The sequence below is a fragment of the Equus quagga genome, chromosome 5 (assembly GCF_021613505.1).
Source record: "Equus quagga isolate Etosha38 chromosome 5, UCLA_HA_Equagga_1.0, whole genome shotgun sequence".
In the NCBI taxonomy this organism is placed as follows: domain Eukaryota; kingdom Metazoa; phylum Chordata; class Mammalia; order Perissodactyla; family Equidae; genus Equus; species Equus quagga.
The window spans coordinates 32,733,326-32,757,402 of NC_060271.1; the positions used below are offsets into that span (position 1 = coordinate 32,733,326).

General features: G+C 58.1%; 1 protein-coding gene across 1 annotated transcript in view; it reads left to right on the forward strand.

Moving 5' to 3' along the window:
- The window catches only part of HSPG2 (heparan sulfate proteoglycan 2), a 99,238-nt gene that overhangs the window by 47,536 nt on the left and 27,625 nt on the right, over positions 1 to 24,077 (forward strand). The window contains exons 15-51 of the mRNA XM_046661769.1: positions 345 to 508; positions 1,013 to 1,192; positions 1,285 to 1,481; positions 1,590 to 1,737; positions 2,434 to 2,561; positions 2,924 to 3,010; positions 3,097 to 3,155; positions 3,320 to 3,387; positions 4,280 to 4,420; positions 4,537 to 4,713; positions 4,903 to 5,082; positions 5,204 to 5,322; positions 5,943 to 6,054; positions 6,232 to 6,345; positions 6,428 to 6,555; positions 6,939 to 7,025; positions 7,528 to 7,577; positions 7,881 to 7,975; positions 8,291 to 8,431; positions 8,802 to 8,993; positions 10,118 to 10,156; positions 10,694 to 10,795; positions 11,381 to 11,602; positions 12,109 to 12,192; positions 14,234 to 14,326; positions 14,677 to 14,757; positions 14,971 to 15,201; positions 16,988 to 17,101; positions 18,165 to 18,292; positions 18,433 to 18,519; positions 19,566 to 19,624; positions 19,818 to 19,985; positions 20,143 to 20,253; positions 22,463 to 22,563; positions 22,664 to 22,844; positions 23,624 to 23,749; positions 23,902 to 24,054. Coding sequence (XP_046517725.1) covers positions 345 to 508; positions 1,013 to 1,192; positions 1,285 to 1,481; positions 1,590 to 1,737; positions 2,434 to 2,561; positions 2,924 to 3,010; positions 3,097 to 3,155; positions 3,320 to 3,387; positions 4,280 to 4,420; positions 4,537 to 4,713; positions 4,903 to 5,082; positions 5,204 to 5,322; positions 5,943 to 6,054; positions 6,232 to 6,345; positions 6,428 to 6,555; positions 6,939 to 7,025; positions 7,528 to 7,577; positions 7,881 to 7,975; positions 8,291 to 8,431; positions 8,802 to 8,993; positions 10,118 to 10,156; positions 10,694 to 10,795; positions 11,381 to 11,602; positions 12,109 to 12,192; positions 14,234 to 14,326; positions 14,677 to 14,757; positions 14,971 to 15,201; positions 16,988 to 17,101; positions 18,165 to 18,292; positions 18,433 to 18,519; positions 19,566 to 19,624; positions 19,818 to 19,985; positions 20,143 to 20,253; positions 22,463 to 22,563; positions 22,664 to 22,844; positions 23,624 to 23,749; positions 23,902 to 24,054 — 4,647 coding nt within the window. The remainder of the gene's footprint in view (positions 1 to 344; positions 509 to 1,012; positions 1,193 to 1,284; positions 1,482 to 1,589; positions 1,738 to 2,433; positions 2,562 to 2,923; positions 3,011 to 3,096; positions 3,156 to 3,319; positions 3,388 to 4,279; positions 4,421 to 4,536; positions 4,714 to 4,902; positions 5,083 to 5,203; positions 5,323 to 5,942; positions 6,055 to 6,231; positions 6,346 to 6,427; positions 6,556 to 6,938; positions 7,026 to 7,527; positions 7,578 to 7,880; positions 7,976 to 8,290; positions 8,432 to 8,801; positions 8,994 to 10,117; positions 10,157 to 10,693; positions 10,796 to 11,380; positions 11,603 to 12,108; positions 12,193 to 14,233; positions 14,327 to 14,676; positions 14,758 to 14,970; positions 15,202 to 16,987; positions 17,102 to 18,164; positions 18,293 to 18,432; positions 18,520 to 19,565; positions 19,625 to 19,817; positions 19,986 to 20,142; positions 20,254 to 22,462; positions 22,564 to 22,663; positions 22,845 to 23,623; positions 23,750 to 23,901; positions 24,055 to 24,077) is intronic.

Consider the following 24,077-nt stretch of genomic DNA (forward strand, 5'->3'; position numbering starts at 1 on the left):
CTGTTCCAACCCTGACAGTCCATGGTTCTCTTAGCAAGCAAAAGGCTCTGAGAAGTCCTGCTGCAAAGACTCCCCTGCCCTTTCTTTGAGCCTGTGTTTCCCGAATGGTTCCCAGCCGCCATTCTGCAGGCACCGGCCTTCCCCAGAGTAGGCTTTGAGAAATGCAGCTCCAAAACTTCAGGGGGAAAAAATCTTTGCTTTTTTTTGACTTTGTGTGAGACTAAAGTTCTCTCTACGTCAAACTTCTCCCAGAACTTTCTCGTCTTTCTGGGTTACCCTCCTCAAGGTGGGTGTCCCAGGAGGCACGCACTGCAGCCCTCACCCCTCCCTCCTGCCCCCCGCAGGCGTGAACGTGACGATGCCCGCGCAGCCCGGCATGCCGCCCCTCTCCTCCACACAGCTGCAGATCGACACTGCTCTGCAGGAGTTCCAGCTGGTCGACCTGTCCCGACGCTTCCTGGTCCACGACTCTTTCTGGGCTCTGCCTGAACAGTTTCTGGGTAACAAGGTGAGAGGCCGGGTGGCCGCCCTGGATGGGGAAGGGCCAGGCGCTCCTCGCATGCCCGTCAGGACCTGCCTGGGCTCCCCTCCCTCTGAAGCTTGCAGGCAGCAGGGCAGACTCAGCTCTGAGGGGAGGTGTGGTCATGCCCCAGCACAGCCGCCTGCGGGCAGTGGCTCGTTCCTCCAGGGCGGGGTCTCCCCACTCTCAGGTTGGGAGGAATGCTGACTTGACTTTGGAAAGCCATGCCGGACCACTCCCCCACACCTGGGTGGTATTCCGTGCTCTCCTCGGGCTTCCCTGGGCACCTCTGGCCCAGCATTATCATACTCCCGCTTACGTCAGACTGAATACCCCAAGGCAGTGCCCAGGTCCCACCCGTCTCTGGGTCCCTGTGCCCAGCTCTGTGCCAGGCACACAGTGAGCATCAGGTACGCAGAGTGAGGGACGATGGGCGACTGGACACAGTGGGCATCACGCCTGCCCTGCCCTCATGTGCCCTGTCTCGGCCAGGTGGACTCCTACGGTGGCTCCCTGCGCTACAAGGTGCGCTATGAGCTGGCGCGTGGCACGCTGGAGCCAGTGCAGCGTCCGGACGTGGTCCTCGTGGGCGCCGGGTATCGCCTGCTCTCCCGAGGCCACACACCCACCCAGCCCGGTGCTCTGAACCAACGCCAAGTCCAATTCTCTGAGGTAGGCGTGCCTGAGCCCCAGGGGCTGGGGGTGACGGGGGTGCAGGCTGGGCAGGTGCTGACGTGTGACCTCCCCGCCTTGGTCCCATGCAGGAGCACTGGGTCCATGAGTCTGGCCAGCCAGTGCAGCGGGCAGAGCTGCTGCAGGTGCTCCAGAGCCTGGAGGCCGTGCTCATCCAGACCGTGTACAACACCAAGATGGCCAGCGTCGGGCTGAGTGACATCACCATGGATACCACTGTCACCCATGCCACCAGCCACGGACATGCGCACAGTGTAGAGGAGTGCAGGTGCCTGATCTGGCGGGGCTGGGGACCACAGAGACCCTGGCAAGGGTAGGGGACAAACAGCAGGGCCTCACGGTTCCTGCAGCCACTGACCTGGTCCTGTCCCCACAGATGTCCCATTGGCTATTCCGGCTTGTCCTGTGAGAGCTGTGATGCCCACTTCACCCGGGTGCCTGGTGGGCCCTACCTGGGCACGTGCTCCGGCTGCAACTGCAATGGCCATGCCAGCTCTTGCGACCCTGTATATGGTCACTGCCTGGTGAGTAGTGCCAGCTGGCTCTAGGGGCAGGGGGCAAGGGCAGGGTGGGAGGCCCAGGCTGAGGCTTCCTTGTACCCACAAGCTTAGCACAAGCCTCCAGAACGGCTGTCATGGCTGTCAGACAAGCGATCATGATCTGAATGCATTAACAGAAATATAATGTCCAGGTAAGGGAGGTGAAGGTCCTGTTCCACCCTTGTCACGTCAATCCTGGAGAGCACCATGTAAAGTGTGGCCCTTAGCAGGGCAGCCCTAAGGGGAAGGAGCCTGTAATCAGACGTTATTTCTTAAGGAATAGCGGGGGTAACTGGGATTGTGGAGCTGACAGAAGAGGACGCTCGAGCAGGGAAAACTGGTGTCTCCAAACCCCTGAGGAGCTGTCAGGCTAGAAGGAACAGACTCCCGAAGGCAGAATTGGCCTCTAGGTGCAGATTGGAAGAGGGGGCGGGTTTAGGTCAGTATAAAGCAGGCATTTGGCACCTTCTGTGAGACAGGCTGCCACATGAGGTGATGAGTTTCCCGTCAGGATGTAGCTGGATGCTCCCTTGTCTGCCAAGCTGTGGAGATTTCAGTGTGAGGGGGAGGCTGAGCCACACAGCCTCAAAGGACCACCCTCAGGGAGCCCGTGGGGCCCAGCGTGGTCCTGCACTGGGGGCGGAGGGCTGCTCTCTAGAACCTAGAACCCTTTCCTCCCAGAATTGCCAGCACAACACGGAGGGGCCACAGTGCAACAAATGCAAGGCCGGCTTCTTTGGGGATGCCACAAAGGCCACAGCCACCGCCTGCCGGCCCTGCCCTTGCCCGTACATCGACGCCTCCCGCAGGTCAGACCCAGCTCGGGAGGGGGCAGACATGGTTGGGGGAGCGGGCAGGGCAGCAGGTGAGGGGCATACTCTGGGAGGAGGGAGGTGGGAGACCTGGGTTCACACCCTAACCTGGTCGCTGAATTGTTTATGCCTCTTGACCTGTCCAGGCCTCAGTTTCCTTTTCCATATAATGGGCCTTTTGTCTTCCTAGTGTTGCTCTGAGGCTGCAGATCAAGGATGGGCAGGCAGAGAGACGACATCATGCCTCGTAGCTAACTGTGTCCGTGTGGACAGCAGTCATTTCCCAGAGTGGGACTGTGAGACCTGGCCTGCCCATCGCTGCAGCCCTGCCCCATGTGCTGTCCACTTGATACCCACAGATTCTCAGACACCTGCTTCCTGGACACGGATGGCCAAGCCACATGTGACGCGTGTGCCCCGGGCTACACAGGCCGCCGCTGTGAGAGGTGAGGGAGAGCAGCGGGGCTGGGGCAAGCAGGCCCTACTGGGTGGAGGCATGGAAATGCCACTGACAACCCTCTCTCTCCCCCAGCTGTGCCCCTGGCTATGAGGGCAACCCCATCCAGCCGGGCGGGAAGTGCAGGCCCACCAGTGAGTATTGCAGCCTCCATCCCTCAGCGCCTTCCCAGGCCGCCCACCAGGCCCAGCACAAACCCCATGATCCGTGGGGAGGTGCCCTGCTCTGTCCCCCATCTGCCCAGACTATGTCTATCCCATTGCCACCAACCCAGCCAACACCCGCTTTGTGCCTGCAGACCAGGAGATTGTGCGCTGTGATGAGCGAGGCAGCCTGGGGACTTCTGGGCAGACCTGTCGCTGTAAGGTACGCATGCCCTCCCCTCGGCACTCCAGGGGCCTCGGGTCCCAGCACAGCTGGCAGAGGGAGGAAGGAGGCTCCATCCTCTCCACAGCTCCTTGCCAGTGGGTGGGGGCCTAGCTGGAGGGCCTGGCTGGCTGGTCTTCCCCCTCATGAGAGGTGGCCTGGCGTCAGGAAGGAACACTGGTTGGCGAGTCACGTGACCTGGGTTCATGTCTCAGATTCTTTGCTGATCATTCTTTGTGTGACCACTGTATCTGTAGTGTCCCTTTGCTTTTACCACACTTTAATTCTCACGTTGACGCAGTGATGTAGGTGTTAGCATCGCCAATTTACAGGTGAGGGAATGGAGGCTCAGAGGAGGGGAATCATTGGGATTAAGAGTGGGAGAGTCAAGTGTCAGTGGAAGAAGGAACTGGACAGATTTTGAAGTCAAGCGCTCCTCATCTTAAATCCCAGAGTGGATTAGCAAGCTGAGTGACCTTGTGTAAATCATTTCCCATCCCTGATCCTCGGTTTCCTCATGTGAAGCATGGAGCTATCACTCTCAGGGTCCTTAGAGGAGTTAAAGGGATGATGGTTGAACAGAAACTAGCACAGTGCGTGGAACACTCCATAAATAGTAGCAGGAATTATTTTAACCAAGTTGCTATGTTTCACATCTAATTGTATTTGTGAGCCCCCTAGCAACCAAAGAGAAAAGGGAAAAATGATTTGTTGCATAAGCTCCCATTAATTGGGAATTATTGTCCCCATGGTGGTGACCCCTCATACGTGTACTCTTTCCATAACTCCCCCTGGCCTTCGGTCCCCATCTAGAATGTGGATAGATTAGGCCGGAAGCTCCAGGCAGCCCCTCCCGTGGGCCACCCTGCAGCTCCCAGCTCTGTGCCTGCAGAACAACGTGGTGGGGCGCCTGTGCAATGAGTGTGTCGCTGGTTCCTTTCACCTGAGTGCCCACAACCCCGACGGCTGCCTCAAGTGCTTCTGCATGGGCGTCAGTCGCCAGTGCACCAGCTCCACCTGGAATCGCGCCCAGGTACCTCTGCGAGGCTGGTGGGTGGGCAAACAGGCACGATGACGAGCCCAGGGCTGGGTGGACCAAGCGCCAGTCCCAGGCCACAGCCCCCATCCTGGCCTCTTCTCCCCTCCCAGGTGCATGGGGCCTCTGAGGAGCCCACTCAGTTCAGCCTGACCAACACCGCAGGCACCCACACCACCAGCGAGGGCATCTCATCACCCGTGCCTGGGGAGCTGGTCTTCTCCTCCTTCCACAACCTCCTCTCTGGACCCTACTTCTGGAGCCTCCCTTCTCGCTTCCGGGGGGACAAGGTGGGCAGGGGGTGGGAAGAAAATGGGAATTCTAGGCAGCAGGAACAGCACAGGCAAAGGCCTGGAAGCAGGAGTGTCATGTGCCTTTGGAGAAGAGGTGGAGAAGTGGCTGGAGCAGTGGGAGGCTGGAGCAGTGGCAGGGCCTGACAGTGGGGCCCCAGCTGAGTGCCTGTCCACCCTGCATCCCAGGTGACCTCCTATGGAGGAGAGCTGCGCTTCACAGTGACCCAGCAGCCCCAGCCTGGCTCCACGCCCCTGCACAGGCAGCCATTGGTGGTTCTGCAGGGCAATGGCATTGTCTTGGAGCATCACGTCTCCCGGGAGCCTAGCCCCGGCCAGCCCAGCACCTTCACCGTGCCCTTCCGGGAGGTGAGCAACACTGTGCCAGGAGCCTCCTGCGGGGAGGGGACAGGCCTCTGCTCCTCTCACACAGGGGTGTCAATATCCCAGGATGTCGGAGGCTGCAGCACATGTGTCCTTTCCTTGGCAGCAAGCATGGCAGCGGCCTGACGGACAGCCGGCCACGCGGGAGCACCTGCTGATGGCTCTGGCGGGCCTCGACACCCTCCTGATCCAGGCATCCTATACCCAGCGGCCAGCTGAGAGCAGGTGTCTGGGGCCGGGGCAGGAGGGAAGAAGGGGGCCTGAGGAGGCAGCTCCAGTCTGAGCTGTGTGATGTGGACCTGGGCTGCCAGCTCTACCACTGGCAGGCTGTGCAGCCTCTTTGTGCCTCATTTTCTCCATCTGTAAAATGGAGATTGTGACAGCACCTCCCTCACAGGGCTTCTCTTAGGTCCGGCTCCTATAGTCTGAGACGGGGATTGGGGTGCTCATGATACCCAGGGAGAACCTGGGAAGGAGGGATGGAGGGAAGGATGCAGGAGGGGACAGGAGCCTTGCAGGCAAGTGGTTTCAGGTCAAGACGAGCTCGGCCTCATCCCTGTGGAGCTCTGCAGAGTTGTCCTGCTTTGAGGCCAAGGGGCTTCTGTACCCTGGGTCAGTCTGCCATTGGTCACCCCAGGAGAGTAGGGTGGTCTGACCCCTCCAGGCAAGGAAGGCTCATTCTCTGGAGAAAGTTGCAGGTATAAGCCATTGGCAGCAGCTGAGGGAGGGACACCCAGCTGGGGAGCTGGACTGTTGGGAGGATTAGTGAGATAACCATGTGTCAGACTCCAGGGGTGCCTGGCACAGAGCGAGTGCTCATTCGTAGTGGGTCTTGTCACACCCAGGATCTCTGGTATCAGCATGGATGTGGCCGTGCCTGAGGACACCGGCCAGGACCCTGCGCTGGAAGTAGAGCAGTGTACCTGCCCACCTGGGTACCGTGGCCCATCCTGCCAGGTGAGCCCTGGGCCCCACCCACCTGTTCAGCCAGCTCCCTCCCTGGCGCTCCCTGGCCCCTCCTCCTTTAGCTGTCCCCACCTCCCCAGGCCCACCCCAGCCCCGCCACCCAGTGGTCCCTGCCCTGAATGGGCCCTGCTGAAGAAGACCCTTCCACTGCCATCTTCCTGCCCCCAGGACTGTGACACAGGCTACACACGCACACCCAGCGGCCTCTACCTGGGCACCTGTGAACGCTGCAGCTGCCATGGCCACACGGAGGTGTGTGAGCCCGAAACGGGTGCCTGCCAGGTGAGTCCCACCCCCCTTCCTTCCTACCCCGGGGATCTGTGGCCTCTAGGGGCCCAGCCTCAACCCACACTCTGCCCTGCAGGGCTGCCAGCACCACACGGAGGGCCCTCGGTGTGAGCAGTGCCAGCCGGGGTACTATGGGGACGCTCAGCGGGGGACGCCAGAGGACTGCCAGCCATGCCCATGCCATGGAGCCCCTGCTGCTGGCCAGTGCGTCCAGCCCCTGCCTGTACCTGCCCTTTCCTGAATAGCCACCACCCTCTCCCAGACTCCCTTCCTCCCAGGCCGTTCTGAGGGGCAGTGGTTAAGTCCTGGCCTTGCCACTTCTGCACTGTCTTGCTCTGTACAAGATACGCTTTCTGCTCTAGGCCTCAATGTCCCCATCTGTGAAATGGTGCTAACGTTGTCCCCCACCTTGGCCCGGGTGTGAACCTTGAATGAGATGTGCACAGGAACCCTCAGCACCTTCCTGGCACATAGCTGGCACTCAGAACCCACTAGTTCACACGCCCATCCCTCCCCTCCCCTCTCCCCTGGGCCTGAAGGAAGAGCTGCTGCCCTTCTCACTGGAAATTTGCCCCCCACACTCTCAGGGCCACCCACACGTGCTTTCTGGACACGGACGGCCACGCCACCTGTGACGCGTGCTCCCCAGGCCACAGCGGGCGTCACTGTGAGAGGTGAGGCGGGCCGGGTGGGGAGCATGCAGGAGGGGCGACTCCTGGAGTCAGGCTGGGCCCAGCCCTCCTGACCGGGAGGCGCCAGAAGCCTCCCACTCTCCCCTTACACAGCCCCCTAAAGACAGTCAACTCCCCTCCCTGAGAGCCTAAATCTTTGGTGGCATTCGAGGCCCTCAGAGATCTAGGCCTGCAATTCGCTGCCAACTGCCAGCATCCCCGGCCCCCACTCGCCAGGGTCTTGAGAAAACCCCTCATTCTTGCTGAAGGTCCTAGGTTTGAGGCCTGGTCTTTCTAACTCCCTGGCCTAGGGCAGTCCGTGCTCCTCTCCTCTCACACGTTTCCCCATCTGTAAAACGGGTGAGTTAGGCTCATGGGTTCCTTCCAGCACTGTGAGGTCGCTGAGACCAATACAGGGCCCCCAGCACAGCCCTGGGCTCGCAGCAGGCTCTCCGGGGTTCTGTGGTTCTGCCTTCCGCTCATCCACTGCCTTCTCTCTCCCTAGGTGTGCCCCAGGTTACTATGGCAACCCCAGCCAGGGCCAGCCATGCCGAAGTGAGTAGGGCTGGGCTACCCAGTCTTCCCCAGGGGTGGAGCTGGGACAGAGCCTTTGTTCTCTCTGACCGGGGACAAGTAGCTTTACCTCTCTGAGCCTCAGCTTCTTTATCTGTAAAATGGGATGGTAAAGGCCCACCCCCTGCAGAGGGCTGCCGTGAAGGGTTTAAAGCCGACATGTGGTAGGCGTTCAGAAATAAACACTCCCTCCCTCGGTGTTGAGTTAGATGCCCAGAGGGTGGTGGAAATGGGCGTGCTTGGTGGCGGGTTCGGGGTGCCACCTGTGGCTTCCCTCTACTTCAGGAGATGGCCAAATGCCAGAGCCGATCGGCTGTGGCTGTGACCCCCAGGGCAGCATCAGCAACCAGTGTGACGCTGCCGGCCAATGCCAGTGCAAGGTCAGTCCAAACCCCTGCCCTCCACGAGGCCCTGAACCGCAGCCACAGTGGTTGCCAGGCCTCCCTCTCACGGTACCTATGGGGTTGTCCCTGCGCCCCCACCTCCCTTCCCCAGGGGGCCCATCTCTGCCCCTACCGCTCGGAGCCTGGTGAGAAATCAGGCAGCATGCGACAGGAGCTGGGGTCTAGGCCTGGGGGCAACAGGGCCTCCCCAGAACTGCCAGAAGCGGCTGGGAAGGCTGGCCTCAAAGGCTGCTGGAGGTGCAAGAGACCCACGCGAGCTCCCCACACCCACCCACCCATCTGCCTTCCCAGGCCCAGGTGGAGGGCCTCACCTGCAGCCACTGCCGGCCCCACCACTTCCACCTGAGTGCCAGCAACCCCGAGGGCTGCCTGCCCTGCTTCTGCATGGGTGTCACCCAGCAGTGCGCCAGCTCCGCCTACACCCGCCACCTGGTAAGAGCCCCTATGCTGCCCCAGCCCCGGGCCTGCCACCCGCATCTCCCTGGGTCATCCTTGGGGCAAGTCAGAAGCCTGGCCCAGTGGCTTCCCCAGTGTCTATGAGGACACCCATCCTCATGCCCCCATTATTGCCCATGTAAGCGCAGATCCTAGCAACCCTCACCCCTACCCTAATACCCTCCCACAACCCCATTATCCTTATGTCAGCTCTGAGCCCATCCCCCCAAAATGTCCTTCCCATCCCCCATTATTTCTGTCCCAGCCCTGATCTCAGCAATCCCCCATGACCCACCCCAATGCCCTCCCGTACCGAGGTGAATGCCCCAGTGCCCAGGCTGACACCCCATCCTCCCTCTGCTGCCAGATCTCCACCCGCTTTGCCCCTGGGGACTTCCAAGGCTTCGCCCTGGTGAACCCACAGCGGAACAGCCGCCTGACGGGAGGCTTCACCGTGGAACCCGTGCCCGAGGGTGCCCAGCTCTCTTTTGGCAACTTCGCCCAGCTTGGCCACGAGTCCTTCTACTGGCAGCTGCCAGAGGCGTACCAGGGAGACAAGGTGTGCCACACGGCGGGGGCTGGCAAGCCCTCCCCTATCGCCAGCTCTGTGCCAGGCCCTGCTGAGCCCTGGGGCCGGCAGAGACTCAGATACGAGGTGACCTCAGAGCAGTCTGGGCCACAGGCAGGCACTGGCCACGTCATGGTTAAGTGTGCGGCCTCTGGGGTCAGATAGGCCTTGATCTAAACCCAGCTCTGCCACTTACCAGCTGGCTGCCTTTTGATAAATCTCAGCTCCAGGGTGGCTGGGAGGATTAGAGATCGTGCCTGGCACATAAGTGCTCACCTGTTAATAATTGTGGGCTTTCATGCAGTCAGTCAACGAACAGGTCCTGGGGAAGGCCCTCGAAACACAAGGGACAAATGAGACAGTTTCAGTTTCATTCATCTGCTCACTCAGAATTCACTCATTTGTGCTGCTGGCTCTGTGCTTGGTGTTGGGCATAATAACAAGTCTTGTTGTAGGTCCTACTTATTGAGCCCTCACTCTGTGCTGGGTGCTGCTCCAAGTACGTTTACATGTCATAAGTCACAGCTCTAGGAGCCAAGTACTGCTACCGCCCCCTTTCCACTGAGGTGAGAGAGACTAGGTGACCTGCCCGAGCAGGGAGGTGGCCATGCTGGAATCCAAACCCAGGGCAGAGCCCGCCTTCCATGTGACACTAGTCAGAGATGAACGTGTCTTGCTACTCCAGAGTCTTGGTCCAGTGGGGAGGTGATGGTGATGGCTATGCTCTGGGGCGCAGGGTCTTAGGGGTGGATCCGAGGCAGCCTGCCCCGCCGTGTTCCTCGGAGAGTCAGGGCCACCTGGTGGTATCCAGGGAAAGTGCATCTTGGTACAGGAGTCCCCTGCTGGCTGAAGCTGGTGCTCAAGCAGGTGTTTCCCCATGTCTAGGGCCCCAGGGAGGTCAGGGACACTTTGGAGGGGGGTTCCAAGGCTGCCCTGTCCCTGTTCCCTGGACAGACCCAAATATCCCAGCCTCCTCCCAGGGCTGGCCGCCTTCTAGTCCCTTCTCGGGTTCCTCCTCTCCTGGCCTCCCTGTCTGCCTCCCTTCTGCCCTGTCCTGTGGTCCTCAGACCTCTCTCTCTCTGACTCCTCTCCTGGCGTCTCCCTGCATCCCACAGAGGGAGGCATATTTTGCGCGGATGCGCCGGGCTCACCAGGTAGGCCTGTGATCTGAGTGGTGTGAAGTCATTGTGACATGGGCATGGTGTGGTCTTCGATGCCCTCAGCCCCGCATAGGGAGATGCCCAATACCCAAGGCAATATGGGTCTGCATGAACCCAGGTAGTGCCTGTTGGCCCCACGGACAAGGCACTGCTGTGCCCAAGCCCTGCGATGCCAGGAGTTAGAACCAGGAGGGGTATGTGCCTCATATGCCACGTGGTCTGGTCCTGCTGTAACCGTCTGTGGCCAGAGTGGTGGCCAGGGTGGACACTAACTCGATGCTAAACCGCATGACAGCCTGGTCCCCCAGGTCAGCCTTGCGCTGCCTCCCATGCAGCCTCCGTTAACCCTCCGTGTGTGGATGCCCCTCCAGTGGCCTGGAGTCAACCCCTGTGTGCCAGCCTAGAGAGGGGAGTGTGTGTCTTTTTCCCCAGTTGGTGTAGGCCTTTCTGGCCACCATATCCATGGGGAGAGGACACCCCAGCTCGGGGGCCCTGGGAGGTCTGAGCTGGCCTGTGCCCTCCGCCCTTCAGAACCGCACATCCCTCTCAGAGGAGCAGTTGCGGACAGCTGTGACAGCTGGGAGCATCCGCGGGCCCCCAGAAGGCAGGGGCCGGGCACCGCGGCTGTCACAGGTAACTCAGGGCCTGGCCAGCGCAGGCATATCTGGGGCCCCAAGGAGGAGACCAGAGAGCATAGTTCAAGCAGGAGCCTTGAGCGGAGGCCCTGGCCTTCCTGGGCCATTTTCACCCATGCCAGGCCTGGCCCCAGCCTGATGGCCTGTCCATTCCAGTGTTGCCCTCAGGAGACGTTCCAGATCCCTGAATGGCACCACGGGCACACGTGGAGAGTGAGGCCCAAGGAGCAGCGCCCCCCTGCCACAAATGCCTGCCCCTGGGGCTGCCTCTAGCCTCTCGAGCCTGAGCTGGACAGAGCCCTGTGCCCCTCTCTTGCCAGGGGGCACCCTCTGTATGGGGCTTCTCCCCATAGTCAGGGCCCGTAGTCAGCCGGACCCATCCCAGGATAGCCCCACCAGGCTCATGAGGAGCAAGAGGGCAGCAGATACAAGGGCCAGAGCGGCAGGTATTGGCACCAAGAACAGAGAGCGCGGAAGTGGGTGGTGGGCTGGGCCTGACGCGTCCCGGACCAAGGCGAAGCCTCACGGCATCCTTTCTGTCTCTCTGCTCCTTCCCTCTGTCCTCCCTCTCCTGGCCCCCCAGGTGGATGAGGCCCAGAGGCGGATGGATGCCGAAATCTGGCAGCTCCTTTCCAGCTTTGCTGCCCACCCCCACCCGCCTCCCCAGGGGCTCTCGCCCCATCCCCAGCCTGCAGCTGCTCTGCGAGCATCTCTGCCTTTCCCCTCCTCCCCCTCCTCCTCCTCCTCCTCCTCCTCTTCCACCTCCTCCTCCTCAGCTTCTCTGTCCTCCTCAGCAGGCTCTCAGGTATGTGCCAAGGCACCCACTGAGGGACCCCCACCTAGCGTATTTTCTAGACCTCAGTTGTTTCTGCACCAACCTCACAAACTCTCGTTTCTGCACACTACCTGGGCTCTTATTTACTTTAGGTTCCTCTTTAAGTCAATCTTATACCAACTCAATTATGGCAGTTGTACATTTTTAAATAGACATTAATATAGCCACTAAATTTAAAAATGTTTTCTGCTGTGCCCCATAAATCATCTTGGGGTCCCCAAGAGGCACACACCAGATGTGAGGAGACTCCGACCCTAACTGGACCGAGTGAGAGCGGTTGGGGTGTCCGGGTCCAGACAGAGGGAGCACATTGTCCAAAGATCAGGGCCGGGACCCGAGCCGTGGGGTGGGGGTTTCCGTCCCTCTGGCCTCTTGGGTCCCCCTCCAGGGCCTGGGCCCAGCCCCGTCAGCACCGTCTCTGTCCTCCTGGCCCCTGCCTGCTCCCTCAGCTCGCACGGCCTGTCCTTCTGTCCTAGTTGTCTCTCTCCTACGGAGCCCTCTCTCTGCTTCCTGAAAGCCTCTATTACTGGCAGCTGCCCCAGGCCTTCCTGGGGAACAAGGTAACAAGGAGTTGGGGGTTAACAGGGTCATCATCAAATCCTAAAATATCAAAGGGCCCTTTACCATACAAATGGGTAGACCAAGGCCCGGAGAGGGCAACACCCTTGCCTGGGGTCCCGCGTTCAGATCACAGTAGGGCTGAGATTGAACCCGGCTCAGCTCTTACCAACTTCAGCAGGCCACGGGCCGGCCGCTGGCAGAAAGGCTGTCTTCCCTGAGAGGTAAACCACGCCTCCTTTAGGCCCTCCTTACCCTGCACCAGATCACTGACCTAGCTCTTGGCACTGCATTCATTCATTCAAGAAGCATTATTTAAGGACTCACTGTGTGCCGTATTGCGTCCGGGCAGAAGACCCTGGCTTCCCAGAGCTCACTGTTAGTGTGCTTGTCATTCCTACCATTGTCAGCATCATCGTCGTCATTACTATTATTGTTAGCATTGGCGTTAGTGTTAGTATTGACATCGCCTCCACCTTGTTCAAAAAACCATTGAGTGCCTCTTAAGAATACATAGAATATATATGAAATAACATACAGAGAAGCAGACCAGACAGTCCTGTCCAGGGGGAGTTGAGGACAAGAAAGATCTGCTGAGGCCAAGGGTGGAACTGGGCATGAGGAGGAGCTAGCGAACGTTGAGGCTGTGCGCTCGGCAGGCACAGGCCTGTACGTGGCCTGTTACTGAATCCTCACGCTATCCTTCAGGGTAGGTATTATTTTTACTCCCATTTCCATGTGAGGAACGTAGAGCTCAGAGAGGTTAAGTGACTTGTCCAAGGCTATCCAGCCAGTAGAGCTGCACTTGAACCCCGGCCTCAGATTACAGAGTCTGCTCCCTTAGCTGCCCAGCTGCACGTGCCTGCAGCTTGATCCTGGGCGAGGCGGTAAACTTGCTGGCATCTGAAGCAAACAGGACACCCGTTGTTTTGTGGTTATCTGGTTATACCCCTGAATCCTTACCTCGCCCGGAGCTTGTGGAGAACATTCTCAGGGCCCAGGTAGCCCAGAGCCTGGCACGTTGTCAGTAGGTGTTTAATAAATGCTTACCAACTGAATGAACACAAAGATGAACAAATGAGCTAGGCCTGGTGCAGTGTGATACTGATCTGAACATCTGCCCTGGTGGCAAAGGAGGGAAAGGAAAGTCCTATAGGGCAGAGCTGGGTCTTAGCTGCCCACTTGAAAGCCCCCTGGGGCAAGTGTGAGGACTCTTCCAGTTGTGAGCAATAGAAAACCCAAGTCCAGCTGGCCTGTCTGCAACAAAGAATCTATTGGCTCATGTAACTACAAAGTCCAAGGATACCTGGTATCAGGCATGGCTGGATCCAGGGTCTCAGTTGGCATCATCCTCCAGCTTCCAATCTGACTAGGAAAGGGAGTTTCTCTATTCCAGTAGAAAGAGCAGAAGTGCCAGGTTCCCATGTCCATCCCTGAGGGAGCCGAGGGGGAAGTGGAAGAATATGCTGATTGGCCTGACAGCTGGCACGTGTCTCGTGTAGAGCAGGAGGGGGCGGCCCTCAAACCACATGGCCTGCATGTGTGACATAGTCTCCTTTAGAGGAAACCAGGGCTGCCGTTTGCAAAAAAGGGGAAAAGGGATTTGGAGCAAACAAAAACCGCCAGCCCAAGAGGCAAAACCTCTGAGGGGCCACCCTCAGCCCTACCCCCATGGCTGAGAACTTTTGAACCTTCTGCGGCCTCCGCATGGTGGTCACTGTCAATACCTGTCTGCTTCATGGGAAATTCCTTCAGGCGGAAAGGGACTTGGAGCTTATTTGCTGGGACTGTCAGGCAATGGGAAATGGGGAACCCCATAAAACAGAAAACAGGCTGCACCGGGACACCGCCACCAGGTCTGAGACAGTGAAGGAACTGAGAGATGTCCTGTCTCCTAGGCAGCCCCAGGCCTCTGGTGGGGGCTGGGGTGACAGGACAGGTGCAGAAAGGCCTCGAGAGGCTCCGCCCCATCACCTGTGTGGTCGTGCACCCCCCGGGGAGGAGGGCAGAGTCAGGCTGTGACCACAGGGCTTGCCTCTGCAGGTGGCTGCTTATGGCGGGAAGCTGCGCTACACCCTGTCCTACACCGCAGGTGCACAGGGCAGCCCGCTCTCTGACCCCGACGTCCAGATCACGGTGAGCACGTGGACCCCACACCGGGAGGGCAGAACCGGGAGGGGGAAGCCAGGGGCCACTGTCAGTGTTTCCTTCCTTTCTGTCCAGCACTTGGCTGGCCTGGCACAGCCTAAGGGGGTTAAGCCCTGTCCCCTGTCCCCCCTGCCCTGCCTGGTTGGACACTACCGAGGCAGAGGCCCAGCTGCTGGGAGAACAGGGCAGTGGGCATGTACCTGATTCCTTAGGGCACACGAGCTTGAGAGATTGGAGAAATGGGAGGCTGGTGTTACGGAGAGGCTGGGACTGGGGTGGACCCCACTGTCCCCGAGAGCCCCCCAGTTCACCTCCCAATCCCGCTGGTGTCTCCCCAGGGCAACAACATCATGCTGGTGGCCTCCCAGCCAGCGCTACAAGGCCCGGAGAGGAAGAGCTATGAGATCCTTTTCCGAGAGGTGAGGGGCACTTGGCCACACTGCGTCTGACCCTCCTCCCCTCCCCCCTGCTTCGGATCCTGGCTCGGACGTCCACCCACCTGCCTCTCACTCCCCGACCCCACTGCACAGTCCTGGGCCAGTGCCTGAAGGCGAGGGCTGGGCGGGGGCTGCAGGAGCAATGCCCGAAGCCCAGCACCCCTCACCCACGCTAGCTGTCGCCCCCTCAATCAGGAATTCTGGCGCCGGCCTGACGGGCAGCCAGCCACACGCGAGCACCTCCTGATGGCGCTGGCTGACCTGGACGAGCTCCTAGTCCGGGCCACATTCTCCTCGATGCCGCAGGCGGCCAGCATCAGTGCAGTCAGCCTAGAGGTCGCCCAGCCCGGGCCCTCGGAGGGACCCCGGGCCCTGGAGGTAGAGGAGTGCCGCTGCCCCCCGGCCTACGTCGGGTCTTCCTGCCAGGTGAGCGCAGTCGGCCAGACACCTCTGATCTGGCAAAGCTGGATCAGCACGCTGGTCAGCTGGCATCTCCATGGCCTGTGACTACTGTCATAACTTCGGTGTGCTCTGCATTCTCTCATTCATTCCTCCCAACAACCCTGAGAGATGGGTAATTATCCCCTTTTAACAGATTTTTTTAAAATAGAGGTGCTGAAGGGTGAGTGACTTACCCAAGGGCACGCAGCTCCACTCTCTGGAGTTTAAGGCCCACTCATGCTCTCAGAGTGAGCGAGACAATACAGAACGCAAATTACTGTAGCCCAAAGCAGAGCGTGAAAATGCCTCAGAGGGGTGAACTGTGTGGAGCTGCTTATGGCGGGAAGCTGCGCTACACCCTGTCCTACACCGCAGGTGCACAGGGCAGCCCGCTCTCTGACCCCGACGTCCAGATCACGGTGAGCACGTGGACCCCACGTGCGGTAGGGTAGGATCCACGTGTGGTAGGATTCTAGGCAGAAGAGAAGAATAAGCAGAACTCAGAAGGAAGACCGTGTGGGGAAATAGCCTGCGATGCAGAAAGGTCACTCCTGGAAGGCTGGGGGTGGGGGGTCCGCTTCCTTAGATCTGGAACAAGCTCCATTCAGTAGAGAATGCCAAGCTGCTAAGGGAGAGCTGTGATCTGGGCCCCAGGAAAATTCCTGTGCGGTGGTGAATGAGATGGATCTGGCAGAGGGAGAGACAGGGCATCCTATTTGGAGGGAGGAGCAGTGGGGGTGGAACAGAGGGCTGTCGGTTGGAGAGAATCCGAGAGTATCTGCAGGGTTTGGCTGGAGACTGAACTCCAGGAAGGCAGGGCCTGAGCTCACTGTCACCACCAAATCCCCAGGCAGGCGACCAGTGGTCATGTGATGACTGAATGTGGAACTGGGGAAGGGAGACCCCAGGAGGGGAGGGGGCAGGGCTGCAATGCCAGATGGGTGGCATCAAGGTCAAGTATTGGAACAGCCAGCGTCCCTGCCCCCCGACTTGGGAAGTCCCCAGTGGGAATCCTCCTGTCTGCAGTTTTCCTACTGTGCACCTTTGCTGTGGCCACAGAACTTTCAAATCCAAACATATGAACTTCACATTCCACGAAGTCATAAAATTGAACACATTTTGAAAGAGAACCCCTGGGGAAAGCAGAATTCTTGATGCACGTTTGCTACAGTGAAGCAAAACGTTTATAAACATCTCTTTGAAATGATTGGGAAGGAGGGCCTGGAGAGGTTTCAAAGAAGGGCTAAGGAGTAAAAATTCGTTGTTTTCAGAACCCATGATTCTCGTAGAGTGTGTGAAAGCATCCTTGGCTGTGTGTGTGCCTCTTTTGCTTTATTGAGTGAATGTGAACATCGTTGTAAAGATCTTCAAGGGCTCCTTCCAAGAGCTTAGGTCTCTTGACCCTCTTTTTCCATCTAGGGGTTAAGTTTTTCAATACAGATTCTGCCAGAAGAATTTTCAGGAACAAAGTCCTGGGGATGGAGAAGGGTTCTCCATTAGGATGAGCTATTATTCGGTAAATTCAGAGTGGCTGGAGATGTCAGGCAGGATGGGGGCGGACTCTGTCCCAGCTCTGCAGTGTCGAGAGGTGAAGGTGAAGCCGGAGGGGAAGGCCACTGAGAAGATGCTGGGATGCACTGCTGGGCCTGGAATTTCGCCTCCCGGGGCCACTGGGGAGTCTGGGTGGTGGAGGGGGGTTGGAAGGAAAGGGATCTGGCTCTGGATGGGACCACACTGGAGGTAGAAACCAACCCTCCCCTCCTCCCCGCAGGACTGTGCCCCGGGCTACACTCGCACTGGGAGTGGGCTGTACCTCGGCCACTGCGAGTTGTGCGAATGCAATGGCCACTCGGATGTGTGCCACCCAGAGACCGGGGCCTGCTCGGTAAGATGCAAGCAGGGCCACGGGAGGGGTCAGCTTCGCTGGGCCTGGGTGGGGTCCTGGGGCTGGTTCTGGGATAGGGAGGGGTGGGCTTGGTAAGGTAAGCCTAGGTCCAGGGACAAGGTCATGGGGCATGGCCTGTGGGACAAAGCACCTGGACCAGCAGATCTGGTCACTGAGAAGCTGCAGGCTTAGTGGGATGGCCAGAACTGTGGAATAACATCCTTCTTTATAAAGAAAACGTTGCTTCCTGCTATTTCGTATCACCAAAATGACAGCTATTCTCTGTAGAACAATCAGACTACAGAGATAACCCAAAAAGAAAACAAAAATTCCCTGCCATCCTCCCACCTGCAGGTAATCACCGTCCACACTAGAGTGTGGAGCTCTTTTCGTCTTTTTCTGGACCAGTATTTACGCATGTTAAGATGCCTTTTGTTTTACACATAAACATAAGATCATCGTGTTTGATGGTCACCTTTTTCACTTACAAGTTCGTGAGCATCTTTCCATATCGTTAAGTACTTTTCTATACCTGAACTTTTCGGAGTGACGTGTGTACAGCCCTCCAGGCTATGTGGTCGGGGGCTGGGTGGTTGAGGGCCACAAGCTAAACATGGAGCAAGGAACGCGCTGTGTGAATAAGACGAACGTGGCTCTCTCTGGAGGAGGATATAAAGCCCCACGTGTTGCAATGATGAAGCACGTACTTTCAAAGCTCTGCCCCCACCTACCCAAGTGTACACCTTTACTTCCCTCTGATATTATGAGTGTTTAGGTAGAAAAATGTAAGAAATGCAATCAACATCATCCTTTTTGATAGCTATTTGGATGAATATTCTTTTTATTTTATCCAGTTCCCTATTCATGGTTTGTTTCCAGCATTTTGCTTTTATAAACACCACTGAGCTGACCATCTTGTAGTGCAATCTTTGTGCCCCTCCACAACTATTTCTTTAAGATAAGCTCACAAACGTGGACTATCCAGATCAAGGGATTACAAAATTGTTCAGTCTTTGGTAAATTGTGCCAAATGGTGAGTGGCTGACACCCTTGTGCCTCACAGCAATGCCAACACAACGCCGCTGGGGAGTTCTGCGAGCTGTGTGCTCCTGGCTTCTATGGAGACGCCACAGCTGGGACACCTGAGGACTGCCAGCCCTGTGCCTGCCCACTGACCAACCCGGAGAACATGTGGGTGCCCTTGCTCAAGGCCCAAGGAGGATTTCCCACCAGGGAGTGGAGGGCACCGCACTGGATTTGGGGGCAGAAGTGGAAGGAGCAAGGTGGGGAGTGGGCATCCCATGGCCTGACCATTGCCTCCCCTATGCCAGGTTCTCCCGCACCTGTGAGAGCCTGGGAGCTGGTGGGTACCGCTGCACGGCCTGTGAACCTGGGTACACTGGCCAGTACTGTGAGCAGTAAGTTTGCAAATAGGAGGGGTGAAGGGCGGGGGGTGGTGCATATGGTAGACTCCTAGGTGAGAGCCCTGGATGGTGTTGCTCAGAGAGGTGTCTAACAGGATTAGATCCCTCCCCTGCCCAGAACCCTGTCAAGATTCATCATTGCCCTTGGGACAAGCCCAGGCTCCTTTAGGTAGCCTTATCACACTTCAGTCTCATCCCACTTCTGACACCCAACTCTTACTCTAGCTGAGCTTAGCTTCCTGACTTCTTGATATTCAGGCCTTTCCATGTGCTGTCACCTCTACGTGGAACATTCTTCACCCTCAAACCACCCCTTCCTGGCTAACTCCTGTTTAGCCTTCAACGTTCAGCTTCATTCACCCATTCAGCACATTTTTATTGAGCGTTTACCGTGTGCCATGCAGTGTGCCAAGGTGTTGGAGATAAAGTGGTGAACAAAACAGATTCAGTCCCTGCCCCTATGGAGCCTACCACGTGTAAAGGGAGACAGGACAGCAAGTAATCATACAAACAGATAATTACAAACAGTGATACGTTCTCTGAAGAGTGCAGTCTACTCCTAGGAAACGTAACAGCTCAGCAGTCCCATCCTCCTGGAAGCCTGCTGATTCTTGGGGCTGGATGAGTGACCCCTTCCCGTGCCTCACAGCCCCACATGCTCCTCACTCTCACTGACTTCATTTCCTGTTGGTTTCTCATGTTGGTGACTTCCGTAAGAGCAGGGACTTCATCATGTTCACTGTTGTCTTTCCATAACCTAGCAGAGTAGTTGCTTGGTAAACGTTTGTTGAATGAATTTCCTGGAGAATAAAGGCCTTACCACCCCTGTTATCCAACCTGCTGACATTCCCTTACACTCCTCTTTTCTCAGCTCACTGAGGCCCTGTGTTGGGGCCTCTTTGGTCTCTGAAGTCCTTCCAGAGCTCTGAGCCGCCTGGCCCTACACTGGGCAGCTAGCTGGGCTTCTGGTTCCCCAAGTCCACTCTGGGGCACTGGGTCCGCTGGGGCCTGACAAAGCTCGTTCTTGTTCCTCCTTACAGGTGTGCCCCAGGTTATGTGGGTAACCCCAATGTGCGGGGGGGCCGGTGCCTGCCACAGAGTAAGTAGGACCTTGGCCCCAGGTTGGGGTGATGGGCAAGACAGGGAGCCTAGGGAATTTGAAAGATACTAGTAGGTCTGGGGGACAGGGCCAAAGGCAGGGCATGCCAATCCTTGGGAGGGCCGAGATATCTGAGGCACTGCCGCATGCTGGGGGCCTCCTGCCTGAATGGCCTCTCCTGTCCTGCCTACAGCAGACCAAGCCCCGCTGGTGGTCCAGGTGCATCCGGCTCGGAGCATAGTGCCCCAAGGTGGCCCCTACTCCTTGCGGTGCCAGGTCAGTGGGAGCCCACCCCACTACTTCTACTGGTCTCGTGAGGACGGGCGTCCCGTGCCCAGCAGCACCCAGCAGCGACATCAAGGTACCATGGCCCCAGGCCCCTCAGCCCCGTGAGCCAGCCCAGTGAGTGGGGAGGCACAGGCCTGTCCCTGCCCTACTGGGGGCCTGTCCTTGCATGCAGGGCTGGGTGGGAGAAGGGGTGTGTCTGCACTGACGAGCGCCCATCCTCTCCCTGCCAGGCTCCGAGCTCCACTTCCCCAGTGTCCAGCCCTCAGATGCTGGAGTCTACATTTGCACCTGTCGTAATCTCCATCATGCCAATAGCAGCCGGGCAGAGCTGCTGGTCACTGGTGAGTCCCTACTTCCCCTATCCCCCAGACTGCCTGTGCTGGGCTGGGCTGCAGACTCAGATGCAGGCAGCTGGCGCATTCATCCAGCGGAGCGGGTGGTGGTTGCCTGGACGAGGGCACCGGCTGTGGAGATGGAGAGAGGTGATGGTGAAGACTGGATTTAGAGGCAGAATTGGCAGGACTCGACTGTGGTCACTGAGGGAGAGGATGATGCCCAGGGGTCTGCATTCCAGCAGTGGGACAAATGGAGATGAGAGAGGCTCGGTAGGAGGGTGTCTTCATTTGGGGTCTCCAAAGCAGAGTCCGAGATAAGGATTTACGTGTAAGTAGTTCATTTGAGAGGTGATGGATGGGCAGCCCTTGCCCAGCAGCACCCAGCAGCAACATCAAGGTACCCATGGAGACAGGAAAGAGAAGGCATCCTATAAAGGGTGTGTTATCAAGCGAGTTCCCACTGTGAGCAGTTGTTCAGTGCAGCTGAGGAAGGCGTAAAGCGTGCATCTTGGCGTTGCCCCACCCCAGGGTCAAGGGAGCTTGGGTGTGTGCACAGCTCCTCCAGCCATTGATCGAAGCCTGTCCCAGGAGCATCAGTTCCCTTGCATTCTGTCCCACCTCATGGGCAGGCACAATGGTCTCCAGTGGCTGGAGAATGCCCTTGTGCAGTGGCTGGCAGAAGTTAAGCAGAGGGGGCTCTGCAGTGACAGGGCGAGGGGACCTGGGTGGGGCAACAGCAGCACCTGCAACAAACAGGTCAGAGGGAATCACAAGTTTGGTTTTGGACTTGTTGAAGTTTGAGATGTCTGGGGCAACATCTAAGTAGGTCTGTCAGGCAGGCATTTGGATATGTGAGTCTGGAACTCAGGAAAGAGGCCCTGCCAGAGAAATGAATTGGGGAGCTGTTGGCATAGGGAAGATGTTTAAAGCCATGGGCAGGAGGAGGTTACCCAGGGAGAGTGTGACTCCAGGACAGAGCCCCAAGGAGCTCCAACTTGAACATGTCATGTTGAAGAGAGAGGACAGCAAAAGAGACTGAGTGGACGCAGCCAGTGAGATAAGAGGTGGGACCAGGGAGGTGGCATGTTGGAAGTCAAGAGGGGAAGGGAGACGATGGTGGGCCTCACCAGATGCCCCAGGGAAGTCAGATATGGGCAGAGAAATAACCCTAGGAGGTCAGACTTTGACAAGAGTTTTCAGTAGAGAAAAGGGGTAGAAACCAGATTGGGGCAAGGCAGAGAATGGATAGGAAGGCAGCAAGTATAGACAGCAAGTGTAGACAACTGTTTTAAGAGTCTTGGCTCTGGGGCCTGCCCCGTGGCATGGTGGTTAATTTCGCACGCTCCACTTCAGGCAGCCCAGGGTTCGCAGGTTCAGATCCCGGGCGCAGACCTAGCACCACTCATCAAGCCACGCTGGGGTGGCGTCCCACATTAAATAGAGGAAGATTGGCACAGATGTTAGCTCAGTGCCAATCTTCCTGACAAAAGAGAAGAGTCTTGGCTCTGAAGGGAGACCAAGAAGTGGGTCAGTAGCTGGGGGTAGTGTGGAGTCAAGGGGCTTTTTCAGAGATGGGAAATTCTAGAACACATTGAGCCCATGGAGAGGGGGAGGAGAGACGGATGTAGCCGGGGTGGGCACAGCCGAGGGAGGAAGTCCTTGGGAAGGGCCCGGTGCTCAGAAGGTGGGGGCAGGGCTGGGTGGGGAGATGTCTCATCCTCTGGGGACTGGGAAGGAGGGAGGTGGGTGGATTTGGGAAGATGGGAAAAGTCCTGACGAGTAGTTTCAATTTTCTCAACAAGTGTGAGTTGAAGCCATTAGCTGTGAAAGTGGAAGGAGGGCTCGAGAGGGTGGAGAAATTGGGAGGTGTGAAATAGTTGTTTGGGAGGATAGAAACCCAAACCAGACAGAGAAACCCAGTTGGAGTGAAGTGCGAAATGTTAAGAGCTCATTTGTGGTCTGTGATCGTGAATTGGAACCAAGACTCATGGTGGGATGCTCTGCAGTCATAGCCTGCCAGCTGCTCGGTGCCAGCAGCAAGGTGGCCGGCGGGGTTTTGGCCACGATGAGGGAGGGAGGCACCAGGGGTTGGGATGGAATCTAAGCTAGACTGGGAAGGAAGTGACACCCAAACAGGACATGGAGAGAGAGAAGGTGGCCACAAGACAGGGGCCTGGCCAGCATCCAGCTCACTGGGGGCCTCCTGTCCCCACAGAGGCTCCGAGCAAGCCCATCACAGTGACAGTGGAGGAGCAGCGCAGCCGGAGTGTGCACCCCGGAGCCGACGTCACCTTCATCTGCACAGCCAAGAGCAAGGTGGGCAGAACGGGGGGAGGGCGTCGGGGAGGACCTGCCTTCTGGGGGTCTCCAAACCCCAGCCCTGACCCCGACTCCATCCGCCTCGCCCCGCCTGCAGTCTCCAGCTTACACCCTGGTGTGGACCCGCCTGCACAATGGGAAATTGCCGGCCCGAGCCATGGATTTCAACGGCATCCTGACCATTCGCAACGTACAGCCGAGTGACGCGGGCACCTACGTGTGCACCGGCTCCAACATGTTCGCCATGGACCAGGGCACAGCCACGCTGCATGTGCAAGGTACACCTTCCTTTCCATACCTGACCTGCCCACCCCACCTTCCCCCACCAGGCCCAGTGACCACTTCTTTAGAAACTGGCAGTTTCTGAGCATCTATGGTGTGCCAGGTCCTGGCCTAGACTCTGAAGAAACAGGAGAGAGAAGGATGAGTGTGGGCTCTGCCCTCCTGCAGTACATGTTCTAATGGGAAGACAGTAAGCCTGGGAACAAATGAACAAAGAAGACAATTACACCAGTGACAAGAGCTGGGATAGGAATAAATAGGGCGATGAGGTGGGAGAAGGCTGAGCTATTCTACATGGGGGGATCAGGGAGGGCCTCTCTGAGGAGGTGACATCTGAGCTGAGACCTGAAAGAAGAGAAGGTGTTCAGCCACTTAAAGAGCTGATGGAGAGTGTTCTTGGCAGCGGCAGCAGCATGTGCAAAGGCCCTGAGGCAGGAGCAGGTTGAGGTATTTGTGGACCAGCAAGGCCAGCATGGCTGGAGCTACAGAAGGGAGGGTGGGTGAGGAACTTGAAGACGTGGGCAGAGGTGAGAGCTATGTAGTAGATCCCAGCAGGGAGTTTGGATTTTATTCTAAAAGCAACAGGGAGCCATGGACAGGCCTTAAGTGGAAAAGAACAAGATCCCGTTGGCATTCTAAAAGCTCCCTCTGGCTGCTCTGTGAGCAAAGGGCCATGAGAGGCCAGAATGGGAGCAAAGAGCAGCAAGGAGGCTGTTGCCACAGATCAGAAGACACTCCCCACCCTCACCACATGGTCTTTCTCCTCCCGTGTCAGCTTCGGGCACCCCGTCCGCCCCTGTGGTCTCCATCCACCCACCGCAGCTCACGGTGCAGCCTGGGCAGGTGGCTGAGTTCCGCTGCAGCGCCACGGGGAGCCCCACGCCCACCCTCGAGTGGACAGGTGAGGCCATGGCAGAACTGACATTCAGGGTGTGCTCTCCCTGGAGGGTTGTGGGAGGCCAGGGGCAGGACTCTAGGCTGTGGGGTCTACCACCTCTGGGAGGCCGGGGCCACGCCAGTCCCGGTGGGTGCTGACGTACTTCTCCACGTCAGGGGGCCCCAGTGGCCAGCTCCCTCAGAAGGCACAAATCCATGGTGGCATCCTGCGCCTGCCGGCCGTCGAGCCCTCAGACCAGGGCCAGTACCTGTGCCGCGCCTCCAGCAGCGCCGGGCAGCAGGTGGCCAGGGCTGTGCTCCACGTGCATGGTGAGAGACAGGGCTGAGGGTGG